We start from the raw sequence: 27053 nt of genomic DNA, 5'->3' as shown, positions 1-27053 counted from the left end.
CTTTCTGGGCGGCCACTTCCCTCTGAGCAGGAGATGGTCTGCGTGGGGTGAGGAGGTCACCCTTTGGGAAACCTGCAGTCCTCAAGGAGCTGTGGCCTGGCCACTGCAGCCGCACCTCCATAATCGGCAGCTCCACGCTCACCTCTCTTCTTTGGCGTCAATAGAAATCAAGCCACAGAGAAGAGGAAGCGTGTGCAGGCAGCATGGCCCATCTGAGTATTCTGGGTGCCCTGTGTGCTCAGCCCTGTGTCAAGAGGGATGGGAAGAGGAGGAAGGGGGGCAGTGTGTGGTCCCTCCGACGGCTTGGGTCGCAGGAGGCTTCTCCCTGGCAAGGGGCGTGGGGTGGTGCCCAGAGTGCCGAGTGAAAGTGGCACTGGTGGCAGGCTTGCCCAAAGAGGTGCAAGCCTGAGGCACTGTAGATATGCGCAGATCTGCTTCAGGGAGCCTCCAGAGGGCCTGGGGAGCGTCCTCTAGAAAATTCTAGGAGTGTAAGCCAAACTACCATCTAGGGTCTCTGCCTCTGCCCTGTGGCCCCTTCCTGCTGATCCGAAGGCAAACTTCTGCCCTGCCCTACACCAACCTTCCCAGTGCTGCCTGCCAGGTCTGCTGGGAGGCTGGGACCACCGCGAGCCAGGCTGGGCCCCAGATTCCAGAGGCTGGAGTGTTTTCTGGTCCAGCTGGCACCTCCCTGGCAGGGCTGCTAGGGCTGTCCCAGTCTGGTGCCAGGCCTGTTCTGGGCCAGGGCTGGTTGATCTCAGAGCTCCGGTCTGAGCTATCACACTTTCACCCACCCAGGGCCCTGGCCATCGTCCTTGTCTCCTGCTCCCTGGCCCTGTCTGTTTGTGGGTGACTCATGGGCTACAGCAGGGAATAGAGATGGCCCACGCAGGAGGAGCTGGGCCTGAGGGCCGGGTGAGAGGGTCCCCACCTGGCCAGATCAGGAACTCCAAAGTGGGTGACCTGTCCTGGGCTTCCTGGGTCTCTCTTGCTTTGCACTCTAAAGGGACCCAGCCTGATAAGGTGTGTCATGGGGCAGATGGTTTGGCTTGGGGCCAAAGGATCTCTCCCCTTCCCTCTTCCTTGCCCTCCCCCATAATTTGGGGCCATTTAGCCACAAGAGCTCTGGCCTCCCCCAGATAAAAGGAAGCAGATGGGCTTCAGCCTGCAGCTCTTTCCTCTGCCTGTCAGGCCTTGTTAAATATTTAAAATGTCAAGGCCCCTGGGAACCTGCCCGATTCTGCCACAGCAGCTCTAGAGTGTGCCCGGTGCCTGTGGAGGGGCAGGCATGGAGAAGGGCAGGTTCCCAGGTGGGTGGCCCGGCCCCAACAGAGGGAGCCAGCCAGGCCTGGTCTGCATCCCGAAGAATGAACAGTGCGAGGTCCACCCCTCCCCTCTCCGACTCCGGGAGACCTCTCAGTCTGGACACCAGAAGTGGGTGACTGTGGCCTCCCCAGAAAATGTGGGATCCTCGCACACCTGCTCACTTGGTTCCAGAGTTCTCACTCAGACACACACACACACACACACACACACACACACACACACACTCCTGCTCAGACACAGTGGCCTGAGCTCATGGGAGGAGCCAGCTTAGCTGTGTCCCAGACCCTACACCAACCCCCTGGCAAGGTGGGTAGACTGGGGGTGCCTTGGGAAGGGTGGAGAGCTGCGTGGTATATTGGGGGAGGGGACTTTGTACCAATCCAAGAGGATTCCAGAGGCCAGAGAACCTGAGTCTTATGCCAAGCTCAGTGGTAGGCCCGCTTGGGGGACCTGGGCCCCTGTCTGGCCTCCAGCAGCAGTCATGGAAAGGGGGGGGCGGATTAGCCAGGAGCCACACGATGTGGTCCTAATTCAATTCCAATGGCATCTGGCCTCTGCTCTGGGCAGGGCGCCCATCTGTGTCCATGCCAACCGGCGGCCCCTGCCCCCACAGCCTGGACCCAGGCCGCCCTTTGGTAGCCTGCTGGGCCAGTGCATGGATGCTCAGAACCAGGGGGGCTGCAGCTGCTTCTTCCCCCCACAAGTGAGTGCTTCAGTGGCGGCAGCTGTCAGGACTCCTGAGTCCACAGGAAGGCCAAGGCCTGGGGCTGGTCTAGGGCAAGGGAGAGAGAAGCATTGCTGCAGCATCAAGGGCAAACCAAGGCCAAGGGACAGGCTGATGGAGGGAGGGAGGAGGAAGGGAGGGAAGGAAGGAGGGAGGGAGGGAGCAAACTCCTGGTGAGGAGGCCCCCTGAGGGCCCAGCTTCCCTTGAGAACAAGCTGGGTATTCCTGGCCCCGGGTGGGGCAGGCAGGATGCAGATTCACGTGAGCTCTGGGCGTGAGGGGGGAGCAGGGCTGTCCCCCTTGCGGGCTCAAGATCAGTGCCTTTTTCCAGGGCAGAGGGAGCGGAGACCCTGGGTGTCTGGGAGAGCCGGGTTCAGTTCAAGTGCCTCCCTAGTCCTGATCACACCTTCCATGTGTCCTATAGCTCAAGGACACAGGCCCCAGTCACGAGTAGGGCACAAGCCCCCAGCCCTTAGAAGCTGAGGTCCTGAACTTCTCCCAGACACCAAACTAGAAAGCTGCAGACTCCGGAAATTTGAGCCCCAGTCGGCTGGCACGATAAGGCCAGGGGGAGAAAGGCAGGGACAGCTGCTGCTCTGCTGGGTGGGGAGGACAGCGTATGTTCATCGCCTAGCTCGGGGGACGCGCCAAGGCTGTGCTGCCTGTGGGCTTTTGCTCTTGTCAGTCCTTCCACCTCAGACGGCCCCACCCTGCCCGTCCCCAGAAGCCATCTTTCCCTGCCCATTGCACACCCTCCCTCCTTCCTCCTGACTCCTGCACCACACTTAGCACTTTCTTGTTCTGGAGTCCTCTGGGGCCGGGTCTTGTGTGCCTTCCCAAGCTGGCTGAGAGCACCCAATGGGCTGGAACCTGGACCCTTTTGGTCTCCGCCTGTCCTGGAAGGAGGCTGTGGGAGGGAGTGGCAGCTACTCAGGCGTGGGAACTGCAAGTTGCCATCGGTCCACCAGGTGTCAGTGTGGGGCTGGGCACTTCCGGGCAAAGAAGCAAGAAAGGCTGGGGGACAGTGGCAGCACCAAGGAGCGTGGTGGACAGATGTACCTGGAAGGAAGCAGAATCCTGAGAGCTGAGGGTGGGGCCAGGGGACTGCATTGTCTCATCTGCCTGCCTCCGGCGAAGGTGGCCAAGTGGGTGTTGGGTCTTGGGAGGCACTGGCTGGGGTGCCACCCCCACATGGAAGGAAGACTTCAGTACTTTCCAGAATGAGCCTGAGGAGACTCATGCTCTACAGGCAGAGACCCAGAGGCTTCGGCACAGGCCTGGGTGGGAAGTGGGCTGTTCCAAGAAGAGAAGTAAGGGCCCTGCTTCCAAGTCCCCCTTTGTGGCCGTTGATTCTCAGGCCCTATGTGGCCCAGGCCCGCCCTCCCTCCCAGCCCACACACAGCAGCCTGTCTGGGATATGGAGGGGCCTCCCAGGGCTCTACAGCCACTGGGTCAGGCCTCTCTCAGCCCCTCAGCCCCACGTCACAGTGCCTCATCTGCTGAGGCCACAGGGGCTTCCCCACTGGGACTGGTTTCCCCAGGCTTCATCCTCCTCATCCTCTGCTTGGTGGCCTGAGGACACTGTGGCGTGAACATGAACCATTGACAATCCCATTAGCCTTACAGACAATTGCCTCTTGTGCAGTGGCTGGGGTGGGGGGCACTGTGGGCAGGGTGAGGACCCCATGTCCCGTCCCACCCTTCGCCATGACCCCCAGCTCAGGGAGGGAGGTTGGGGACTGGGGAAGGCATTAGGAAGGAGAAAGCTGTCTCCTCTCCGGAGGGTTGGCCATGAAAGCACGGGGCTGAGGGCAGGCCATGTGTACGTCCCAGACATCATGCTCGATGGAGTTAGAAGACTGACAACATCCCTACAGAGGGACCCACTGTAGTCCCTAGACCGCCCTGGGAGTATCACGGGGATGGTCCAGCCCTTCCTCATGCTAAGGGCTCCGAGTTCTCACGTGATTACGTGCCTGCGCTGTCCAGGAAGCTGGAGGGGCCACACAGACACTCCCACATACATGCCCCCAGGGTTGGCCAGTCCAGTGCTGTTCCCACCTTCTGGATGCTTTCAGTCCACAAGGAGAGACAGACATGCTCAGGAGAAGGGGAGGAAGGAGCAGAGTTGTGGACTGCCTTCCTCATCATCTCTATGCCTCTGCTCCCCACCCGGGCGCCCTGCAGGCCTGGCCGACAATGCCAATGATTTGGAGAAGCGCAGGCAGATCTATGGGCAGAACTTCATCCCTCCCAAGCAGCCCAAGACCTTCCTGCAGCTGGTTTGGGAGGCCCTGCAGGATGTAACCCTCATCATCCTGGAAGTGGCTGCCATCGTCTCCCTGGGCCTCTCATTCTATGCGCCGCCTGGAGAGGAGAGCGAAGGTGAGGGGCAGACCCCAGAGGGCTAGTGAGGGAGGACCTGGCGGGAAGGGGCAGAACAAGGGCAGCAGCACAGTCGGCTGCCAGGAGGGGAGGCATGGAACCCACAGTGAGGGAGGGTCACAGGATGTCCCTACCCCAGTGGCAGGAAGGAGCTGGCTGGAATGACTCCTCTGCCACTTCTGTACTTCCTTTCGTCTTCGGGTGCAGCGTGCGGGAATGTGTCAGCTGGGGCAGAAGACGAAGGGGAGGCCGAGGCTGGCTGGATCGAGGGGGCAGCCATCCTGCTATCTGTCATCTGCGTGGTGCTGGTCACAGCCTTCAATGACTGGAGCAAGGAGAAGCAGTTCCGAGGCCTGCAGAGCCGAATTGAGCAGGAGCAGAAGTTCACAGTCATACGGAATGGACAGCTCCTCCAGGTCCCGGTGGCGGCGCTGGTAGTGGGGGACATCGCCCAGGTCAAGTATGGTGAGTGTGCCTGTCACCACCGCCTCCGTGGAGGAAGCTCAGCTCCCATTCTGGGGAGAGTGTGGGCTGGAGGAGACCCCCTCATCCCCAGTGCAGGCCCGCTCCCTAGGAGCATGCGTGCCCTCACCTGTGGGAGGCTGGAGGTGGGGAGCGTGGGCAGAAGGCCCCAGAAAACGGACTGTCCCCACGGCCTGTCCAGGGCTTTCCCAGCACTGCAGGATGCTTCTGTTGTCCCCACGCTGTGGCAGTTGGACCACAAGTCTAGGGGTGGGTGGATCTCTCCAGAAAGGAGGAGACCGAAGGAAGAGGGCCCCACATCCGATGGGACCTCCCCTGGGTGAGGCAGGAGGCAGCGGGGAGGAAGGTGCCTGGACCCATAGCTTGTGGTTCTGGCTGCCTGGCCGACCTTAGGAGACCTGCTGCCTGCGGACGGCGTGCTCATCCAGGGCAATGACCTCAAGATTGATGAGAGCTCGCTGACAGGAGAGTCGGACCATGTGCGCAAGTCTGCCGACAAAGACCCCATGCTGCTCTCAGGTGAGGCCTCAGGGCACTGGCCCGTCCCATGGGGAGGCCAGGATGCCGCTGGCTACATCCTCTGGACCAGCCCAGCACCCTTGGAAGCCATTTGGCCCAGCAACCCCCTCCACCAGGGCCATCCCAAGTAGTCCTTCAGGTTAGGGAGTCTGAAGACTTGACCCTCTACAAGGCCAGAGCAGCCTGTGGGAGGCATGGCGGTGGCTGCTCCAGCGTCAGGGAAGGACCTGGGCCCTCCCACCTGGGGAGGGCCCCTGGTTTCCTGAGTGAAGCCCTTAAAGAGGGGGATGGCTCTGAATCAGCATAGTGCCACGCTCCTCCGCCGTCCAGACCCTCGAGAAGAGCCGGTGAGAACAGTGTTTCCTTTCCGGAAGGTTCTGACGTAGCCCAGTGTTTATCCCAATGACAAATGCAGTGTAAAACAGGACAGAGAGGCTGGAGGCCCCAGGTGTGCCCTGGGAACTGCTCACCCCATGCCTCTGGGCAAGTAGCTGCTCCAGGCCAAGGATGAGGCTTTGGCCTAGACTTGGGGTCAACACAGCCTCCAGGGGCCTCCAGACGCTGAGTCCCTGCTTCTGGGATTCCTGGGACAGAACCTGTAGGTGCCGAGCATGTCTCCCACCCGGCGGTGTGAATCTCTGTCTTGGTCTCTCTGTATTGGCTGTGCCAGGCACTCATGTCATGGAAGGTTCTGGAAGAATGGTGGTGACAGCCGTTGGTGTGAACTCCCAGACAGGCATTATCTTTACCTTGCTTGGAGCTGGTGGAGAGGAAGAGGAGAAGAAGGATAAGAAAGGTAAGGCCACTCTGACCTCCAGTTCCCGGCGCCCATGAGGGCTGGCCCCCCTTCTACGCAGCTCACTCCTTCTTCTTTGCCTGCCTGCTGGCAGTCCCCTGCTGGCCCATGCCCTGGCTCCAGCTCTGGCTCTGGCTCTGGCTCTGGCTCTGGCTCTGGCTCTGGAAAAGCCAGTCCTCAGGGGCTGGGAGGACATACCTTTCTTCTGATTCCTTTCAGGGATCCCTCTTCTGGGGTCTTTGCCCCAGAGCCAGCAGGTCAGTGGTCCCCCAGTTCTGTGTAAGGACAGCTTCCCTCAGATGGCTGTTTCCCAAAGGCTTTGGGACATTTTTACCAGGATGGGGGGAGTGCCCTGCCTCGCTCCGTAGGAATGGGATCAGATGGACTGGGGCTAGCTACCCTAGCTTAGGAGAATGCTGCTGGGGGCGGGGGTTGTGCCCACCCTAAGGGGTGCTCAACTGCCACGCTGAAGTGCTGAGGGTTCCAGGCCAATGTAGCAGCCAGAGAATGCAGGTCATACAGCCAGAGGTGGAGGGATCTCAAGCAGAAGGGACCCGAAAGGACGTCCAGGGCCAGAAGAAGCTGGGATGGGCAGGATCCCTCACTCCAAGGAAAGGCAGTATTGAGGGACAAATGTCTTCTGAGAACCCAGCTCTGTAGCCACCCTGGCCTCCTCCCGCCTCTGCTCTGAGCCCCAGCCATAGCCATGTCCCCTCCAGTCCTCAGAACTGCCCTCAGCATACACACCCCCGTCCCGGTCCCTCAGGTCAGAACCCCATTCTCTTCTGTGACGCAAGCCTGCACCTGCTCACGACTCATCTTTCCCTGACCCGGGTCTCCCCTCAGGCTGCTCCTGTAGTCAAACTAAGTGGGGAGCAGAGTCTGCTAGATGTGTGCCTCACCTCGGAGAGAATCCACCAGGGTGCACTAGAAGTACAAAGAAACTGCATACATGTAGAGAGAACATGTGCTGGACCTGCAGCCAGGGCCCCTAGGATCAGCGAGATGCCAGGGCTGGTGAGCTGGACAGGGGACAGAGGAGTGCCAGTCACCGGCCCCACCTCAGTCAGTCAAGGTCACTGGGCCTGAAGAGCAGGAGGCATCAGTCTGCCCAGCCCCAGCAACACGGGGACAGGTCAGCATGACGAAGGACATGCTAGCGTTCCCAGCCCTGGACCACCCTGCTCCTGGAGGTGGTCAGGGAGCAGATAGATGAGCTGCTGTTGCCGAGAAGCTTCTGTGCGTACCTTCCAGCTCCTAGCTGGCCAGGCCCACCCCTCACAGCCAACCCGCATGTGGATGAACGCTCATCCACCTTCGCCACACCCAGCCCCCGCTCCCTGCAGGACTTGGCCCAGTGTCTCTCCACAGTAAGCACCCTGGGGTCCACAGGTGGGTGAGTGGGTGGGTAGGCATGCCCTGGGCCCCATCGGGGCTGGGCTGGAGTCCCCATGCTTCTCTCTGGGGAAGCCTAGCTGACTGCCTGCTGGTCCTCCATCGACACCCTCATGGCTAGTCGGCAGGGCACCCCTTCCACATTCCTTCCTAGGCCCCTCCTCTTTGACCTTGATAAAACTCCTGCAGCCCCCACCCAGGTCCTTCCCTGCCTCAGATCCTCTCCCCGCTCATCCTTCTCCAGCATCCCAGGCTGGGCTACTTAGTCAGTTTCCTGGAGGAGGAAAACCCTAAGCGGGCCTTGGAGAGGGAGCAGAGCTGGCTAGACTGAAGGGAGGGGGCAGCAGCACCCATGAGCCCTTGCTGAGGTCTTAGCCCAAGGCCCTGGACCACTGTGGAGACAGGAATATGGCGACAACCAGTGCCTCGCCCTCACTGCCTCCTGACCCCATCTATCGGCACACGATCCCTGTCCACCTGCTGCCCCCTCACCTGTTTCTCGCCTTTTGACCTTGATTCCCAGTCACCCTTCTCCTTGGGGTATCTTGCTTCCCCTCCCGGGGCTCCTGTCCCTCTCCAGGCGGGGCGCCGTCCTCCTCTTCCTGTAGTGTTCGTCCCAAACCTCCCTCCCTCCTCTGCAGGCCTCCCCTGGCCCTATCTGCAGCCTAGTTCCTCTGAATGTGTCCTTCTTCTGCGCCTCCGCAGCCCCAGGGCTTCTAGCAACCCCTCATTTCGCTGTATTATCACCATGTGTCTACAGGTGTCTCCTCTCCCTCCAGAATTCTCCTTTACCTCTGAACCTCCCTGCAACACCCCCGCAGGGGTCCTGGGCAAAAAGGACCTAACCTAACCCACACCCCTCAGAGGGCCTGTCCCTCTTCCCTGGGGCCCTCAGACCAAGACCAGACGCCAGAGCCTGGAAGCCACCTGGCATCCTGTCCGTGTTCGTGGATCCCCAGTAACATGAGCTATTGAGGCGTAGCTGCAGGTCAGCCCACGAGCCCCTCCTGCCCCCAGCTCGGTCATCTCTGGATTCGGCTGCCTCACATGTGGCCCCCAGGAGGAACTGGGGTACAGAGCCGGGCCCCAGGCATAGCTCCCAGCTCCCTGCCTCAGTCACCTCACTGGTCAGGTCTCCTGGGCCCTTCCAGAGTTGTAGTCCTTCCTGCCCTTGGAAACTAGGGGCTTGACCAACAGTTTACGTTGGCCTTGGGAAGTTTCAGTAACAGTTGTTGGCTGCAGGGGCAACGGAGGAGGTGAGCTGGGTCCTTGCCCTCAGATGCACCCACCCTTGAGCCCCCAAGCCATCCCATGTTCCTGCTTCTCCCTCCAGCGCTCGGTGCCCAGCACCCTGCCGGGCATCCCAAGTCGGACAAATTCCTAGAGTCTCTCGCCTTTGTCCCTTTAAAATATACATAGATCTAACTGCAGGCCGTGCTATAGAGAAAGCTGATCTCTAGGCCAGCAGAGAACCATCTAGGTAAACTCTTCGTGCTGGTTTGGGGGTGCGGTTGGGGGCACTGCTCAAGGTGGTAGAGCTGGGATCAGACACCTGGCAGCTCTCACTCCCTGTGGTGATGGCCCTTCCAGAAATCTCCTACTGACAGACACATGTGACCCAGGGTCCATCCAGGGCTGGCTTTGGGAGTTCACTGGAGGGCTGGGGTCAAGGCCCAATGGAGAGGAGTCTCGCTCAGGAAACCCAAGTGCTCGTGGCGCCCGTGAGCTGGTGAGAGGGCGTCAGCATGAGCCTGGGACAGGGCCATCCTCCCCTCTCTCCCACCTATCCCCTGTGCTCACTGCTGCGCTGTCTGTGACCTGCTGTCCTGTGTGCACGTGTCAAGGCCGTGTGGATGTTCTCAAGTCTCCGTGTCTGTCGTTCCTTTTCCATTGTAGGCAAGCAGCAGGATGGGGCGATGGAGAGTAGCCAGACCAAAGGTAATGCAAGCCCCGTACTCGGGGCGGGGCGGGAGGGCGGTGGTGACAGACGGAGGGTGAGGCATGGGGTGGGGGTCCGCCTGCCTCATTTGCAGGAGCAGCACTGGAGACCAGGTGAGTGGGGCGGGGTGACCTCTCTGCAGACCCCACCAGGAGTGTGTAAAGATCACCTGTCAATAGGCCTCCTGGTGAGGAAACTGAGGCTCAGAGAGGATGACTTGCCCAAAGACTAACCAAGTCTGTGGGTTTCCAAGTTCAGCTGCCTTTCTGTGGGGCAGCCATCCAAGGGGCCAAGGCCTGCTGTTCTCTCAGCCCCAATGCCTGCTGGGAGCCAAGCCTCTGTGACTGGAATGAAGGCTCGTCAGTCGTAGGCAGTGGGAATGCAAAGGTAGCTAAAGCACTGTCCCATCCCTCAGGAAGGGTACAGTCCAGAGAGACGGACCTGGGGGCAGTACTCAAGTACAGCGTGGGACCCAGGGACCAAAGGAAGAGTCAGACAAGAAAACCGGAATTCAGAGCATAGCTGGGTTTGGGAAGGCCTTTAGGGCAGGGTGACAGTCTGATGGCTGGGGCCCTGGGCTGGGACAAGGAGTGACAGTCAGTGGGACACGAGGCTAAAGTGACCCAGCTGGGCGGACCCTTGAGTATCTCTGAGGCTATGGGCTGTGGCCTGAGGCCCTTGGGAAGAAGTCATCGGTGAGTAGTATCAGGCAGCCAAGGGGAGAAGGGAAGGGTGGGAAGACTGGCAGCAAGAGGACGCAGACAACACAGCAAGGTGGCAGAAAGCATGCCGAGATAGTGTCAGGGGCACCAAGAGCCCCATTGCATAAGGACAAGAGCAGTGAGGCAGAAAGAGGAGTGGCAGGGTTGGGTGCCCTCCATCCTAGTGGGAGATGGACAGGATCACACAGGGCAGTGCAATTGGACACCCACAGGCCACAGTGTGTGTGAGGTGACAGAGGTGATGGAGGCAGGGTGGGGGACACACCACCACCACCACCTTATCAGGAGCACACGGCAACTGGGGAAGTCATGAGGGGGTTGCCTGTTCCAGAGAGGAGGCAGGGAGGTGGCTGTAAGAGAGTATGGAAGGAGTAGTTCCAAGAGGAAAGAGAGGTACAAGGCTTGCCCGGGACAGCTCGCTCAGTTAATAGCCTCCAGCGACCAAAGAGCAGGCTGAGGAGACCACTGGTGGTGACGTGGGGCCCTGATGGAAGTCAAGGGACTGGCAGGAAATAGCCTGAGCAGGAAGCAGGACAGGAGTGTGCAGGGAGCCTCTCGGAGGGAAGCGGGGAGGTGGCTTGGACACCAGTGGGCCGAGAAGTCAGTCAGCTCAGAGTTCTGGAATGTTCCTTGGGCTCCAGGCCTCTGCTCTCAGGTATTGAAATTTGGGGCATTCCAGGACTGGCCACCCTGTCTGTGTGCCTAAGTTACTCGTGCTTGTGTCTGTCTTCCCTTCCCCTGTGCGGCCTCGAGAGAACCATTTCCATCCCTCCCAGGAGGGTCTGGGCCGCCAAGGAGAGAGGAGGGAGAGGAGGTAGCCCCTGTGCTGTGTGGCACTCAGCACAGAAATCAGAGACACCCCCTGGACCCTATGTCCTCTTATATGGTGTGCCATGTCTTTCCCTATGAAAGCCCCATGTAGCTGTCACCCCAGCTGTTGGGCCCTAAACTTGGCTGTGGGGTTCCTCTGTGTGCAGCTAAGAAGCAAGATGGGGCAGTTGCCATGGAAATGCAGCCCCTGAAGAGTGCGGAGGGTGGGGAGATGGAAGAGCGGGAGAAGAAGAAAGCCAGCGTGCCCAAGAAGGAGAAGTCAGTCCTGCAGGGCAAGCTGACCAAACTGGCTGTGCAGATCGGGAAAGCAGGTGAGAGCTGCAGAGGGGCAGCCCAGGGCCCCCGGTCAGGAGAGGAAGACACTGGGTCTCCTGGATATGAGGCTCGGCCATGGAGAACAAGTGGGAAATGGATGTGCCAGGTGGTGTGGGCCAGGCAGCAAGGGGACAGGTCAGGGGTGGGCATTGGCCATCAGGGTGAGCATGGATTCTAAACCCTCCATAAGGCCTGGGAAAGGGAGCGCCTCCCTGGACTCAGCTCAAGCTGGTGCCAGCTGCAGCATCCCTTACTTCTTCCCTCTTGCTTTCTCCCTTTCTTGCCTCTGCCGACCCCCTTCCTACCCCACCCGCTGTGGCCTCTGTTGTGGTTGGCAGGGCTGGTGATGTCGGCCATCACGGTCATCATCCTGGTCCTCTACTTTGTGATTGAGACCTTTGTCGTCGAGGGCCGGGTGTGGCTGGCAGAGTGTACACCGGTCTACGTGCAGTACTTTGTGAAGTTCTTCATCATCGGTGTCACTGTGCTGGTTGTGGCTGTCCCGGAGGGCCTGCCTCTTGCTGTCACCATCTCCTTAGCTTACTCTGTCAAGGTAATAATCCGACATACAGTAGTACTGAGAATCCGTGATACCAGGATACAGACCCCAAAACTGGGGTGTGAAGGCAGTAGGTGCCTTGGAAGCAGTGAGGACTGGAGGAAGTTTGGAATCCAGCACTCAGGGGAGGAGCAGGGAGGCTGAGCTGGGACGCAAAGCTGAACTTGGCCAATCCTTCCCCACCCGGCTTCCTGGGCACAGTGAGATGAGCCAGGAAGCAGGCAGGCAGTGGAATATATCTGGCATCTGCAGGATGAGGGCAAGGGGCACAGGGGGGGCCAGCCAGGGAATTGAGGGAGCGGGTGACACTTACAGAGGTGGGGGCAGCAGGGAGGGTGATCAGCAGAGATCCCACTGGGAGACAGTGGGCAGAGCATGGCAGAGATTGGAGCACCACAGGGCCAGCAGGTGACCTGAGAGGGCACCATGGGCAGGGACTGTTCCTGGGCAGCAGGGAGGCCCAGGGTGAGCTCTGAGGAGAGGGGCCTCCCAGAGCTGGCCACTCGGCCTGTCTGATGAGAGTCCTTCTGCCTTACAGGCCTGCTGCCTAGGTTTGACCACCACCCTGCAGCCACTCCAAGCTGTGGCTTTGGGCACTGCTGTCAGCCCGGTGCTGAGGGTGCCTGCTGCCGGAGGCCCCCCAGACTATTAGTGCCACATGGAAAGCTGGTTGGGCACAGCAGATCATACATGACCCCTGTGCCCTTTACAGAAAATGATGAGGGACAACAACCTGGTCCGCCACCTGGACGCCTGTGAGACAATGGGCAACGCCACAGCCATCTGCTCAGACAAGACGGGCACGCTCACAACCAACCGTATGACCGTGGTGCAGTCCTACCTCGGGGACACCCACTACAAAGAAATTCCGGCCCCCAGTGCCCTAACCCCCAAGATCCTTGACCTCGTGGTCCACGCCATCTCCATCAACAGTGCCTACACCACCAAAATTCTAGTGAGCCAGGAGTGGGGCTGGGGCGAGGGAAGGGGCCCGGCCGGGGGTGCAGCGGGAGCTGTCGCCAGGGACTCACTGGGCTCTCTTAAGAACTTCTGACCAGAATTATAACGGTCCCTGGGGTGCTGGTCACCCTCCCCTCGTCCCTGGCCCTAGTATCCCCGCCCTGGCTGCTGGTTTTGGAAGCCCCTTCCAAGCCCAGTGAATGGTGGGAAACCTGCCTGTCTAGTCCACACTGGAGGCCCTCCTCGGCTCTCTGCCACCACCCCCTAGAGATGTGGTGATTGTGGCGAGGCCGTGGCCTCAGGGGTAGCAAGGAGGGTGGATTTGGGCCCCCGGCTCCATGCTGGTCCGCCTCACCTCACAGCCTCCAGAGAAGGAAGGTGCTCTCCGGCGCCAAGTGGGCAATAAGACGGAGTGCGCTCTGCTGGGCTTTGTCCTGGACCTGAAGCAGGACTTCCAGCCTGTGCGGGAGCAGATTCCAGAAGATAAGCTTTACAAAGTGTACACCTTCAACTCGGTTCGCAAGTCCATGAGCACGGTTATCCGCATGCCTGACGGCGGCTTCCGCCTCTTCAGCAAGGGTGCCTCGGAGATCCTGCTGAAAAAGTGAGTGAATGGGTCACAGGAGCGAGCCCAGGGCTGGGGACGCCAGGGGCCGGGAGCGCCAGGGCCTAGCGGCTCCCTGAAGGACTCAGGCTTTCTGGTGTCACTATTATGCTAAAATAGACACAACATAAAATTGGCCTTTTCATCACTTTCAAGTGGGTAGTTCAGTGGCGTTAAGTACATTCACACTTCTGTACCATTATTACCATCCATCTACAGAACGCTGTCCTCACCCCCAAAGGAAACACTGTGCCCCAGTTTTTTTGTGTCTGGCTTCTTTCACTCAGCATAACGTTTTCAAGGTTCATCCATGTCGTAGCATGGATCAGTGCTTCAGTCCTTTTCCTGGCTGAATAATATTCCACTGCATGGCTAAACCACAGTCGTCTACTGACAGACACTTTGCTGGTTTCCTCCTTTTGGCTGCTGTGAAGCATGCTGTTAGGATCATTCCTCTGCACATTTTTGTTTGAACACTTCTTTTCAGTTCTCTTGGACATGCAGAGGGTGCCAAAACAATGTATACACATTTTAAGAAAGGAAAAAACTATCAAAATTGTAATACTCAAATATGCCAATAACAAGAGATGAATACAAGGGGCCGGCCCGGTGGCTCAGGCGGTTAGAGCTCCATACTCCTAACTCCGAAGGCTGCCGGTTCGATTCCCACGTGGGCCAGTGGGCTCTCAAACCACAAGGCTGCCAGTTCAATTCCTACAGTCCCGCAAGGGATGGTGGGCTCCGCCCCCTGCAACTAAGATTGAACACGGCACCTTGAGCTGAGCTGCCGCTGAGCTCCCCGATGACTCAGTTGGTTGGAGCGCGTCCTCTCAACCACAACGTTGCCGGTTCAACTCCCGCAAGGGATGCTGGGCTGCGCCCCCTGCAACTAGAAAATGGCAACTGGACCTGGAGTTGAGCTACGCCCTCCACAACTAAGACTGAAAGGGCAACAACTTGACTTGGGGAAAAAAAAAAGTCCTGGAAGTACACACTGTTCCCCAATAAAGTCCTGTTCCCCTTCCCCAATAAAATCTTTAAAAAAAGAGAGAGAGATGAATGCAAAGTGGTTCCCGTTAGTGTCCAGACACTTCTGATGACGGCGAACTACTGCTTGACCAACACTGACCAAAGTGTCCACTCGTATACATTTTTTGGCACCCCCAGTGTTCCTAGGAGTGGAATTGCTGGGTCACGTGGTAATTCTGTGACTAGCTTATTGAGGAACCGCCATAGTGTTTTCCACAGCAGCTGCACCCACCAGCAATGTATGATGATTCCAACTTCTCCTCATGCTCTTTTGCCTGTATGTGATTTGATCTGAAAATGCTGTAAAGTTGACTGTGGTGATTCACGGTTGCACAACTCTGTGACTACACTAAAAGCCACTGAATTGTACATTTTTAAAGGGTGGATTGTGTGGTGTGGGAATTACATGTCAACAAAACTGTCAGAAAAACGGAGGAGAAAGCGTGCAGCTCTGCCTCCAGGCAGGATCAGCCTCCACACCTCCCCTTGGCTCTGGCCTCTCTTCCCCAGTAATGCAGCAGCTCCAGCCATCCACCCCGACCCACCTGGCCAATCACTTACTATAGAGCCATCGTCTAAGATGTGACCTGATTGTGCCTCCACATTCATAGCCAACCTTCTGGGCCTTCCAGGATGGAGTCCTAAGGAGGATATATATAGGGCTCCCGGCACCCCCAGGACCACGGCGTATGCCCCCCACTGGCCATGTCCTGGTCTCTGCTGACCACTGCCCTGCCCAGAATGCTCTCCATGAAACTTTGCCCATGGACAGCCTCCTGACCATGGTGCAAAGGCCACCTCTTTCCTGAAGCCATCCCTGATTGGTCCCAGTGGGTGTGGCAGCTGAACTTGGAGAAGCACGGAACAGGGCTGTAGTTGGGCACTGGGCTGGACTCCAACTCTGGCTTCGCTCTTTACTGGCTGTGAGAATGTGAGTAAGTTCCTCCCCCGCCCCGGGCCTCACTTTCCCCTGTAACATGGAGATAGCAGGAATACTTACCTACTGCAAGAGTTGTGAGAATTACACAAGTAAATCCATGCCAGCTTTTACTGTGATCACGGTTCCCCCTCGCCTCCACAACCAGCTCCTCTTTCCTTCTTCACTCCTCCAGCATGCCTGCTTCTGGAGCCCTTGGCTCCTGGGCTCCTTCCCCTTCCACACCTGAATCCTGCCAGCCCTCCCCATTCTGGCCCTTCTGAGAAGCTTCCAGGGTCACCAGAGCTTGTGCTGTAGTTGCTGCCTTATTGTGGCCAGCTCAGCAGCATCCAGTTTTTTCCAGTGTGTCACACTCTTGTCATTAAAGCCCAGCAGGGCAAGAGTGATATACCACAACTCCCTACACCAGCCTATGAGTTTCCGGCTCCTGGGGCTGCCAGAACAAAGGACCATAAACCTGATGGCTTAAAACAACAGAGATTTATTCTTTCCCAGTTCTGCAGGCCAGAAGTCCAAGGTCGAGGTGTGGGCAGGGTTGCACTCCCTCCAAAGCCTCCAGGAATTGGTGGGGGACAGACTACTTGGTCCCACACAAACAGAGTGCCTCCCTCCTTGGAGAAGCCTCTGCCATGTCAGATGGTGGCTCAGACCCAAGGCCGTACAGACTCTCAGCTAGCCGGGCTCCCCTTGCTCTGTGCCCTCCCCAGGTGCACCAACATCTTAAACAGCAATGGCGAACTGCGCAACTTCCGCCCTCGGGACCGGGATGACATGGTGAAGAAGATCATTGAGCCAATGGCTTGTGATGGCCTCCGCACCATCTGCATTGCCTACCGGGACTTCTCTGCCACCCAGGAGCCTGACTGGGACAACGAGAACGAAGTTGTGGGTGACCTCACCTGCATAGCTGTCGTGGGCATCGAGGATCCTGTGCGGCCCGAGGTAGCCACCCACTCCTCCGGGAGCAGCCTGGGTTGTCAGGATGGAAGTAGGGGCAGCCCTTCTTTTCATCTGGGCTCCACAGTGTGGCCTTTGGACTTAATGCAAGGAGAGAACTGCCCCGCTCTCCTGCCTTCCTGACTGGCACACTACTTCCTGCCAGAGTTATAGATAGAGCAAACTGGCCATGTCCAGGAGTCTGAAAAGGTGGGCAATGGCAGAGCCTCAGGTCCTCCAGGGGGCATGGCCACCACACCCCAGATCAGACCCTCTTCCCCTTGCACTCACATGGAGGCTCTGTCCTGCCCGCTGGAATGCACCCTCCTGGTTGGCCTCCAGGCCTGCCTCAGGCTCTGCCTCCACCAAGTGAGAGAGAGTGGCAGTTAGAACTTCGACAGCTGTGACCTGAACAGGACTGATGGAGGGAGAGGGAGGAACCGGCACAAATCCTGGGGTTCTGGTTTGGAGAAGTGAGTGGATGGCGCTGCCATCCCTGGGCTGAGAAGTCTAAGGGGACACAGGTTTGGGGGAGAAAGCAGGGTAGTTGTCAGTCGAGTGTTTGATTGGGGCCAAGTGGGGTTCAGGACATCCCTATAGAGATGTCAAGTAGGTAGGTGGCTGTTGGCGTGGAGAGCTCAAAGTAATGGTCCTGGCAGGAGAGATTCCAAAAACATCTGTTGTTTGGACATATGACATATGAGTGATGTCTTGGGGAAGGTGTGCAGCTAGAGCAGAGGCAGGAGGAAACTTCAAAGGAGACTGAAAGGAAGGGGCTAAGCAGGGAGGGGAAATTGCGAGAGCCATGTGGTCGAAGGAAGAAGGCCGTGGAGCACAGTCACAGTAGAGGTGGGCCCTTGACGTTGGGGGGGGCGTCATTGGAGACCTAGACTTGAGCAGGTTCTGTGGGATGGCGAGGCAGGGAGCCAGCATATGCAGACAACTTTCCCCAGACCTTTTCAGAAGAGAAACAGGGCAGAAGCTGAACATAGTGGAGACTGAAGGACTGATGGGGAGGGTGGTGGGTCCTTAAAGATGGGAGATCTTGCAGGGAGGGAGATGCTGCCAGGGCTGGTCCTGGAATGGAGCGCCAGTGGCCGCCGTGGCACACCAGGCCCCGGAGGGACTGTGCAAGGCACAGGAGGTGCAGGTTGCCAGAGGCAGGGAGGGGCCCTCTCTCTCCTCCCAGGGCCTCTCCAGTGGCACCCACCTCATGTCAGAAGCAGGGCCACCTTGACCCTGCTGATGAGCCCGAGCACATGCATGTTTACCAGCGGCCCTGAGGGGTGCTGAGACGAGGGAGGAGAAGCTTCTGGGCTATCCTTCAGGAGATAGGCACTCACATACTAGATCACATACGAAAGACCCACAATTCAGAAGGCCGTGCTTGCCACATCTAAACACCTGTCACAGGTCATCAGCCATGACATGTCCCCAGATTCCAAGGGGGCTGGGACCACCATGTGCAGAGAGGGAACACCTGGAGTCTGGCCTGGGAGGAAACAGATGGCAGAAGGGAGGGAAGAGACTTCCAGACAGAGCAACAAGCTCAGGAAAGGGGGCAGTGGGAAGAGCAGCCTGGGAGAGCAGGGGAAGAGGTTGCAGCTGAGGGTGGCAGGGCCACCTCCGGGAACACGAGAGCCAGGTCTTTCCCTTCATTGGACCAGGGAGAAACTGAGGAACGAAGCAGACGAGGGCTGTGTCCACACAGCGAAGCTCAGTCGTAGAGCTGTGTTGCCCTTGCATAGACCTGAGGGCCGTCTCCTTCCAAATGGAACCATTCGCACACACCCCTGCCCCTGTCATGGCTGCCGGCCCCTGGCTGGTGTTCAGTGCTGTTCCGAGGGTGGTGGGTGTCCCCTCCTTACTTCCTGGGAGGTGTCTACAGTGGCAGCTCTAGACTTTTCCACCCGGCTTGCTGGGACTGCATGACACTGCCAGGAAGCTGAAGCTCCTTTGGAGTGTGTCACAGACCAAGGAAGGTGACATTCCTGGACTCCCAGGCTGCTGGCCACGGCCATTTCCCCACTATCATAACCAGCCCGCCGTCCCCTTCCACCAAGCCACTTGCCTGGATGGAGTGGTGTGAAGCGTGAAGCAGTTCTTAGCAGCACAGCACAAGGAGCCGTTTTGGCCTGATTCCCTGGGCCAAGGAGCCCTACAATCTGGTGACAATATTTGTTGAACGAACCAAAGCTGAATCATACATGGAAGGCCTGGGGCCTTAGATGTATTTGTAGATGTTCTGGTCCAAGTCAGCTTATTTACAGAAGTGCCAATGAGGCCGGGCTGGGGGTGACGGGTGAAGATGGAACTATCCAGAACGGCTGCACATGGGTGCTTTCAGACCCAGCTGTTCTCCTGCTCAGTACTCTTCTCACAGTGGGGTATTACTATTTGTGTAAGTTTTCATCTTAAAACATGTGCAACACAAGTACAAGTCCCTCAAAGGGTCTGAGGAAGGTCCAGGGGCAGTGGCTGCCATCAGGCGGAAGCACGGGGCAGGGGAGGCCTGCGCCCCGTGATGGCTTCTTGTTTAAAATCCAGAAGTGGCTTTGGTGGCAGGGCCCAGGGCAAGGGTTTCAGAGTGGCCGAGTGAGAGTCTGCACAGCAGATGGCACAGACGCTGCCAGGATGGGGAGGCTAGGCAGATCCCCTCGGAGACCAGCCAGCTGGGTATGGGCCAAGGAGGAAGCAGCACGGGCCCAGCTGAGTCCTGGGTGCTGATGCAGGCAGGAGGGTGGGTGAGGCTCTGTTAAACCTTGGAGGCCGGGATGGCTGCAGCCAGCGGAGGCCAAAGAGGTCTTGGCCCTGGGGGGCCGCAGGGGCCCTGGAGGCAGGCTGTATGAATGGTGAGCAGGCTGGGCCAGGACTGCGCTACAGGGGGGTGAGTGAGAAGGGCAGTCGCTCCCTGAAGGAGAAGACGCCTGCGGTGGGAGGGGGCCTTCCTGCTACCTACATGGAGGGGCAGGGCTCCCAGGCTTCAGGCTCATTGCGGCCACTTGGTGGCAGCAGAGGAGTGGCTTCCAGACGCTTCGGGGACTGGCGGGAGCTCCTTAGAAGGAGAGCACCTCCCTGTAGCTGATCATCCGAGAGCCCCAAAGAGCAGGCAGTGTCCTTGAGGCTGGGGTGCAGGAGGCAAGCCCCCTTTCTGGGTCTCAGCCTGCTGGGCCACATGGCAGTATTTGCTTCAGGGATCATCAGGTCACTGTGTCACAACCCTGAAATGGGGGCCCCTCTGACTGTGCTCCAGCCCCCCTCCTTCTCTTGCTTGCTCTCTCCTTGGCTGAGATCACAGCCACCCCCATGATCTCGGGGAACACCAGAGTGCACAACCTCCCAGGTTAACGTCCACCGGCACCCCTGCTGACCCCACCTTCTGCCCACGTCCCCTGGGGTCTCCTGGCTACCCTGCACCACCCCCACTGCCTGGTGGCCCAGCTCACACCCCTGTCCCTGAGCTCCCAGGCCTGGCCACTGGGCCACACCCAGGACACCTGGGGGTGATCTCTCGCTCTCTCTTCTGGCTCAGACTGTCCCCAGTGCCTCCGTCTCAGCTGGGAGCAGTGAGCACCCATCAGGTGGGCACGCTGGGCCCATCACACAGAACAGGGACCTGGGTCCCCAGGCTGCACCCCTTGCCAGGGCCGCATCTGGGCATCTCACAGGCCTAGGCCTGACCTCCTTATCGAATTCCCCGAGCTCTGAGCTTGCCGCTTCTCCTCCTCCCCTTCTCCCTTCCCTGCAGCCTCCGGGCTCGAGAGCCCTACGTCTGCATTGCTTTGGGAGCCTGAGCAGCTGCATCTTCTGGGACTATGCCACCACCTCCCACTGGTTCAACGCCCTTCAGCCCGTTCTCCACTCAGCACTAGGGGGATCTATTGTTCTTCTCCCTTTCCCAGAGTCGAGTATTATATTTGGAAAATGGAAATGCGTGCTATATAACCAAGCAATGTTCCATTTCCCCTCATGAGTAGTGGAAATACCTTAGCATGTAAACCCTATGGCTCTAAAGGTCCAGGTTTTATATCGTTAAAAAGAGAGAGAGAGAGAAAAGAAAAGTAGGGAGACACAATGGGGAGAGGTGCCCAGACCTTGGCCACAATCCAGCTGATGGCTGGCAGCCTGCCCTGAGCCAGGCCCCAAAGGGACAGGCCCACAATGGGCCCTGCCGTCTGGCAGGGTGGCTGGGGACAGAGGTTCCTTTCTCATTCTTCCCGAGCTGACACAGCCGCTATGCCAGCTGGCCTGGTAACTGGGGCTGATCCTAGTTCAGCAGCTCTGGGTCACCATATTGCAGTGGAAAATGAGGTTGGAGGAACCGGGGATTTCTACAGTCACCTTTCCAGACATGACTCGAACAGTGCTCCCTCCACACAGTAATATTTCTAGTGGCTACTCCCAGCCTTGCTTGTGGTGTCAGGGCCAGGGTCTGAGTCCCTGGGGCCCAGCAAAGAGAAGGGGGCACCTTGGGGACATGGGGGCTGAGGGACTGAGGGACCCGCAGGCTAAGCTGATGGGTGGCAGAGCAGACAGGCCATTCTCCCGGCCTCCTCCAGGACCACGGGGGTGGTGGGGGTGCTGCAGATCTGGTCGGAGAAAAGGCTACATCTTGTCACGATAGCCTCATCCATCTCTATGGTCTCTTCCAGGTCCCTGAAGCTATCCGAAAATGCCAGCGTGCTGGCATTACAGTCCGCATGGTGACCGGGGACAACATTAACACTGCCCGGGCCATTGCGGCCAAGTGCGGCATCATCCAGCCTGGGGAGGACTTCCTCTGCCTAGAGGGGAAGGAGTTCAACCGGAGGATCCGCAACGAGAAAGGCGAGGTACTTTCCAGCCCATCTGCCCTCCCGCAGAGGGCTGCCTGGTTCTGTCCAGGGTTCCAGCTTTTTCTCCACTCCCACCCCAACCTCTGCTCAGCCGTGCCTGCCGGCCTGGCTCTGCAGTGGCTCTGTGCTTCTCCCCTCAGATAGAACAGGAGCGTCTGGACAAGGTATGGCCCAAGCTGAGGGTTCTCGCCCGATCGTCTCCCACGGACAAGCACACTCTGGTTAAAGGTAACGGAGCGAACTCATTCCTGCTCGCCCCTGCCCCTGCCCTTTCCAGATGTAGCGTGGCGCTGGCTGGATGTGACCATCACACCGGCATGTTTTCTGCTCCCAGATACCCAAAGCCGAGCTCCCAAATGGGTCTCCAGGGCCGGCCTAACAACTGGGGCCCTCGGATCTAGACCTGTTGCTGCTGGAGACATGGCTTGTGTCTCATAGCAAGTCTCTGGCCTTCCCGGAACCTCAGTTCACTCACTGGCAAAATGGGGATAATAATTGAGATTCCTCCCGTCGAAGGGCTGACGTGCCAGAGCTCACCCCTCCATTTCTCCGGGCTAACAACATGAATGGAAGATGCTGGTAGAGCTTGGCCTCTCATCATAACAGATGGAGAAACTGAGGCCCAAGAGAGGGAGACATGTATCAAAGTTACACAGTGCTGGGCCCCTGCCTTCTACCAAATCATGCCATCCTGTATCATCTCACGGAGTGACGGACCTGGGCAGGAAGAAGCTGTCAAGGCTCAGGCTCTTGATCCCAAAGATGATGGGGAGCACAGAGGATTGGGGGCAATAGTCACAGTCAAAATGCCACAGGGTGTCCAGAGCCAATTGGCCCCCCACAACCCCAGGGCTGGTCATACAGGGCCCTACTCTGTGTTGCAGGCATCATTGACAGCACTACTGGTGAGCAGCGACAGGTAGTGGCCGTGACCGGGGATGGCACCAACGATGGGCCAGCCCTCAAGAAGGCGGATGTGGGCTTTGCCATGGTAAGCTGCCCAGGGCCAGCCTGGCTCACCATGCCAGGCAGGGCCTGGTATCTCGAGGACTAGCTGGGAGCTAGTGTTAAGGCAAGTTGCAAAGTGCTGGAAGTTTCTGTCACATCCTGGCCACTTGGGCCTCCACAGGCTCTGACAGTGAAGGGACACATGTGATTTGTTTAAAGGTATTTGGTGTGGTGATGCCCGAGGTGACAATGAGGATTGGCCACATTGCCGAAGGGCTGGGGGAGGGTTGTCAATCGTGGACCTGCTTCACCCACTCCTGGTCCTGTCTAAGTGGACCTCTAGTGTGATCAGCGGAGTCCCCAGACAAGCTTTCCCTCTGTGCTTCTCTTCTGTTGCTTATATGGAGCTTGTTCTTTCTGTAAAACCCTGACCCCACTGAGTAGAGTGACCTGACGGGCAGTGCCCTGGTGGCTGGCCCTGGCATCATGGCCTTCTGCAAGGAACTCTGCTTGGCCGCCGAAGGCAGAACCCCAACAAGCCCTTTTCCCCACCCTACTGAGAAGGAATGCCCTTCACTCTGCCACATTCAGTGTGGCCCACTGTGGGCAGGCCCCAGGGGTGCAGGCCAGTCCTTCCCAGAACCCGAGACCCAGAGGGGGAACAAGCCCCAGCCCCTGGCCACTGCAAGAACCAAGCTGTCCCTGCTTCAGACCCTTGGAGCAGCAATGCCTGGGGTCCTTACCCAAACACCCCTGTGTGCGCCAGGAGGACAAGTCCTCGCTCTGCCAAAGGCGTCCCGGGCTGGGACTCAGGAGCTCCTTATGAAGCTGCTGCAACGTGCTAAGACCAGACAGAAGACCCATCGGTGGCCATGTGGTGCCGACACCCTCTTTGTTTATGAGCAAAACCATGAGCCAACCTGCCCTTAGTAGTGCAAGTATGCATTCGATGAAATGAGAGCTGCTCCCAGCTGGTGGGGAGCCCCATTTGGAAGGAAAGGCAGGGAGTCAGCCCAGGTGGGCTGGGTGGTCGAGGGGAGGTGGGGCAGGGGCCCATAGACACTGTGTGTGTGCCCCCCAGGGCATCGCCGGGACTGACGTAGCCAAGGAGGCCTCAGACATCATCCTGACCGATGACAACTTCACCAGCATCGTCAAAGCGGTCATGTGGGGCCGCAATGTCTACGACAGCATCTCCAAGTTCCTGCAATTCCAGCTGACGGTCAACGTGGTGGCCGTGATCGTGGCCTTCACGGGCGCCTGCATTACTCAGGTGGGCACTGGGGCCACCTTGCCTGCGGAAGACCCTGGGTTCTCCTTCCCACAACCCACGGGGCCTGCAGGAGGCAGCTGGCTCCCCAGGCCCGGCCTGCCCCGTACAGCTGAAACCCAGTGCCGAGAGCAAGCCCAGGGGACCCTGCTGGCAGGAGTGTGTGGGCGGAAGAGCACCCACCTGAGGGCCCAGTTGGGAGAGACTGATGCTTTCTTTGCTGCAGATCTTTTTTATTGTGATAAAATTCACATACCGGAAAAATCACCACTTCAGAGGGTACAATCCAGTGGCACTTAGTATAGTCACAGTGTTGTGCAAATATCACCTCTATCTAGTTTCAGAAAATGTCTGTCACCCCAAAAGGAAACCCCATCGCCATTAGCGGGCACTCCAAATTCCCCCTCTCCCAGCCCCTGGCAACCACCAACCTGCCTTCTTTCTCTACAGACTTGCCTATTCTGGACATTTCACATAAATGGAATTAAATACAATGTGGATGTTTGTGGCCGGCTCCTTTCACTTAGCACGATGTTTTGAGGTCCATCCATGTTAGAGCATGGATTGATACTTCATTCCTTTGATGGTAGAATAATGTTCCATTGTGTATGACTACAGCACATGTGTGTCCGTTCCTCCATCCATGGGCATTTGGGCCGTTTGCACCTTTTGGCTACTGTGAAAAATGCTGTTGTGTACATGCACGGATGAGGCTTTGTGTGGTCCGATGTTTCCACTTCTCCTGCGTCTAGACCTACGAGTGGAAGTGCTGGGTTCACTGGGAACTCCGTATTGAACCTTTGAAGGAGCTTCTTCCCCTTTTTCAATAGTCCAGTTCTCCCCATTAGTGAGTAGCCAGAATTTGTCCCCCTTTCAAAGGTTTTTTTTTTTTATGGAGATAAAATTTACGTGGCATAAACTGTACCATTATAGCCGTTTAAGGATCGTAGTGCATTCACGATGTTGTGCAACTATCACATCTCACTGCAGAACTTTTTCATCACCCCTGTACCCACTAAGCAATCGCTCCCCATTGTCCCCTTCTACAGACCCTGGAACCCACTCATCTGCTTTCTATCTCTGTGGATCTGTCAGTTCTGGAAGTTTCATAGGAATGGAATCATACAGTATGTGGTTCTTGGTGTCTGGCTTCTGTGAGTCTGATTTTTAACCAATGACTCAGAGGCAATGAGAAGGAAGGTCCAGTACAGAGTCTCTGCCTCTTCCTGCCCCTTGGGTGTGGGAGACCAGGAGGCCACCCCTGTCTTTCATAGTCTGGGACAACTGATGGGGGTTGTCAACCTCCTGCTAATAATTTGGACCATGCCTTCTAGATCACTGCCACTAGGGGAGAGAAGAGGGGAGACTGGCAACATTTTCAGAGCAGGAATCGGAAAGCCCAGGGAAAACTCTGCTAACCTTAAGAAAACAGAGGGATGAGCTATCCCGTTTTATGGGAAGGTCGGATTTGTTGCATTTGCTCTTGAATGAAATTCCAGTGACACTGACCCTGAGCTGAGCTTCTTCCCAGGAGCTGGGGGTCGGTGGGGTTTCCAGCCCCACGTTGGGGTGACTGCCTCCTCTCCACAGGATTCTCCTCTCAAAGCCGTGCAGATGTTGTGGGTGAACTTGATCATGGACACATTTGCCTCTCTGGCCCTGGCGACAGAGCCGCCCACTGAGTCGCTGCTGCTGCGGAAGCCGTATGGCCGGGACAAGCCCCTGATCTCCCGAACCATGATGAAAAACATCCTGGGCCACGCGGTCTACCAGCTCACCATCATCTTCACACTGCTGTTTGTGGGTAGGTTGGCCCCAGGACGCACTGCACTGTTACTAGCTCTGCAGGCCGCGACCCTGTCTGGTGGTGGAAGGCAGAGATGAGCAGCCAGGGAGCCAATTTCCAGTGAGGACTCCTCGGCCCTCAGCTCCCTGCTGTCCCTCTCTGTGTATGCCCCATCGGGGTGTCACAGGCCCCTGAGCCGCTGAGAAACTGTCCACTGCTGCACAGAGCAGGCAGCATGTGTCATCATAAACCGAGACCCAGATCACTCCCCCACACGTCTGTCCACTTACCCCATGACTATTTGTCCAGAGGACAATGACTAGAGCACTGTGCTGGAAGTTGTGGGAGGAGGAGGACCAGCAGAGAAAGGGGAGAGAAGAGGGGGAATTAGAGGAGGGGAGGCACAGAAGGGAAGCCAGAGAGGAAGAGGGAGGGGGAAGAGGGCAGGAGGGAGAAGAGGAAGAGAAGAAGGGAGAAGTGGGAAAGAAGGAGCAAGGAGAGAAAGGGTAGGGAGGAGGAGGGAGAGCAGAAGGGAGAGGGGAGTAGGGAAGGGGAGGAGGGAGAGGGCTGGTGGAGAAGGAGGAGGGGGAGGCGAGGGGAAAGAGTGGGGTCAGGAAGCAAGACGGGGGAAGGCAGAGGCAGGAGTGTGGACAGCAGAGGGAAGGACTGGTGGGGAGGGGCTGGGCCAAGGGCACTCAGAGAGAAAACTGCAGGCCCCCCAGACATGGAAGGCACAGAGGCCTCCAGCACACTGGCTTCCTCTTGGAAGTCCGGCGCCAGTGGCAGCTCACCTGTCCTCTTTGGAGCTTTCTGTGTCCGGCAGGCCCTGTTGAGCAGATTCCTTTATTGATATCGGGGGTTGGGTTTGTTGGTTTGTCTGTTTGTGGCCTCGCTCCCGTATAGCAGGGCGCTCTCCATGTATCTGCTGGACGTGGACCATGTGGTAGCCTGGGTCACTGTCACTGTCCTCCAGAGCCTTGGTGAGGCTCAGTTTTCAGCACACATTCTTGGGAGCAGATTTAACGCTCAGTGTGCAGGAGTCACAGTGGGGGGACCCCAAATGGCAGTATCTGGAGGTACTGTGGAGGAGCCTTTTCTGATTTCTTGGGAGCAAAGCCTGCTGTGGCCTGCCTGAGGGACTAGCCCCGCTGCCCTGTCCTAGGGGCAGGGTGAAGAAGGGCCAGGCTACCTTGCACCCTGCAGCCTCGACTCCTCCCTGGCCCACCCCCAGCTTAAACCAGCAGGCAAATAACAGATGCACCATGGCTGTGTCTTCACTTCTTCATTCCCGCCCTCAGATTTCGGTGCCAGGCCCTCAGCTCCCAGGTGCAGCCCTGGCCTTGGCTGGCACCCCGTGGGGTGAGGGACTCCTTCCTCTCCCCTTACAGTCAGCACTGAGGTTCGGGGCTGCTCCCTCACACGCCCCTCGGCTTGCAGGGGAGCTCTTCTTTGACATCGACAGCGGGAGGAACGCGCCCCTGCACGCCCCGCCCTCGGAGCACTACACCATCATCTTCAACACCTTCGTCATGATGCAGCTGTTCAACGAGATCAACGCCCGCAAGATCCACGGCGAGCGCAACGTCTTCCACGGCATCTTTGGCAACCCCATCTTCTGCACCATCGTCCTGGGCACCTTTGCCATCCAGGTAGGAGGGGCAGATCCTCCCTTGGAAAAGGAGGAGGAGCAGGGGACCATGTCCCCTCACTACTGGCCTCTGTGCGCATAAGAGCTGGCCTCAGCCTGGGTCCACCTG

The 27053-nt window shown here is 58.0% G+C and overlaps 1 protein-coding gene across 7 annotated transcripts in view; it reads left to right on the top strand.

Moving 5' to 3' along the window:
- Positions 1-27053, top strand: part of ATP2B3 (ATPase plasma membrane Ca2+ transporting 3) — a 69159-nt gene that overhangs the window by 19858 nt on the left and 22248 nt on the right. For 3 of the 7 annotated variants that reach the window (XM_033106247.1, XM_033106265.1, XM_033106290.1), the window contains exons 4-19: positions 4235-4432; positions 4640-4897; positions 5309-5434; positions 6105-6230; positions 9522-9563; positions 11264-11428; positions 11771-11985; positions 12704-12946; positions 13314-13555; positions 16229-16463; positions 21110-21289; positions 21433-21520; positions 22177-22283; positions 23322-23513; positions 25101-25314; positions 26734-26945. In XM_033106247.1, coding sequence (XP_032962138.1) covers positions 4235-4432; positions 4640-4897; positions 5309-5434; positions 6105-6230; positions 9522-9563; positions 11264-11428; positions 11771-11985; positions 12704-12946; positions 13314-13555; positions 16229-16463; positions 21110-21289; positions 21433-21520; positions 22177-22283; positions 23322-23513; positions 25101-25314; positions 26734-26945 — 2843 coding nt within the window. The remainder of the gene's footprint in view (positions 1-4234; positions 4433-4639; positions 4898-5308; positions 5435-6104; positions 6231-9521; positions 9564-11263; positions 11429-11770; positions 11986-12703; positions 12947-13313; positions 13556-16228; positions 16464-21109; positions 21290-21432; positions 21521-22176; positions 22284-23321; positions 23514-25100; positions 25315-26733; positions 26946-27053) is intronic. The other 4 variants (XM_033106256.1, XM_033106283.1, XM_033106294.1 and 1 more) reach the window with 2 other exon arrangements.

The sequence above is a fragment of the Rhinolophus ferrumequinum genome, chromosome X, assembly GCF_004115265.2.
Source record: "Rhinolophus ferrumequinum isolate MPI-CBG mRhiFer1 chromosome X, mRhiFer1_v1.p, whole genome shotgun sequence".
In the NCBI taxonomy this organism is placed as follows: Eukaryota; Metazoa; Chordata; class Mammalia; order Chiroptera; family Rhinolophidae; genus Rhinolophus; species Rhinolophus ferrumequinum.
The sequence above is the reverse complement of the archived record's forward strand: the minus strand, read 5'-3'. Positions and strand labels throughout refer to the sequence as shown.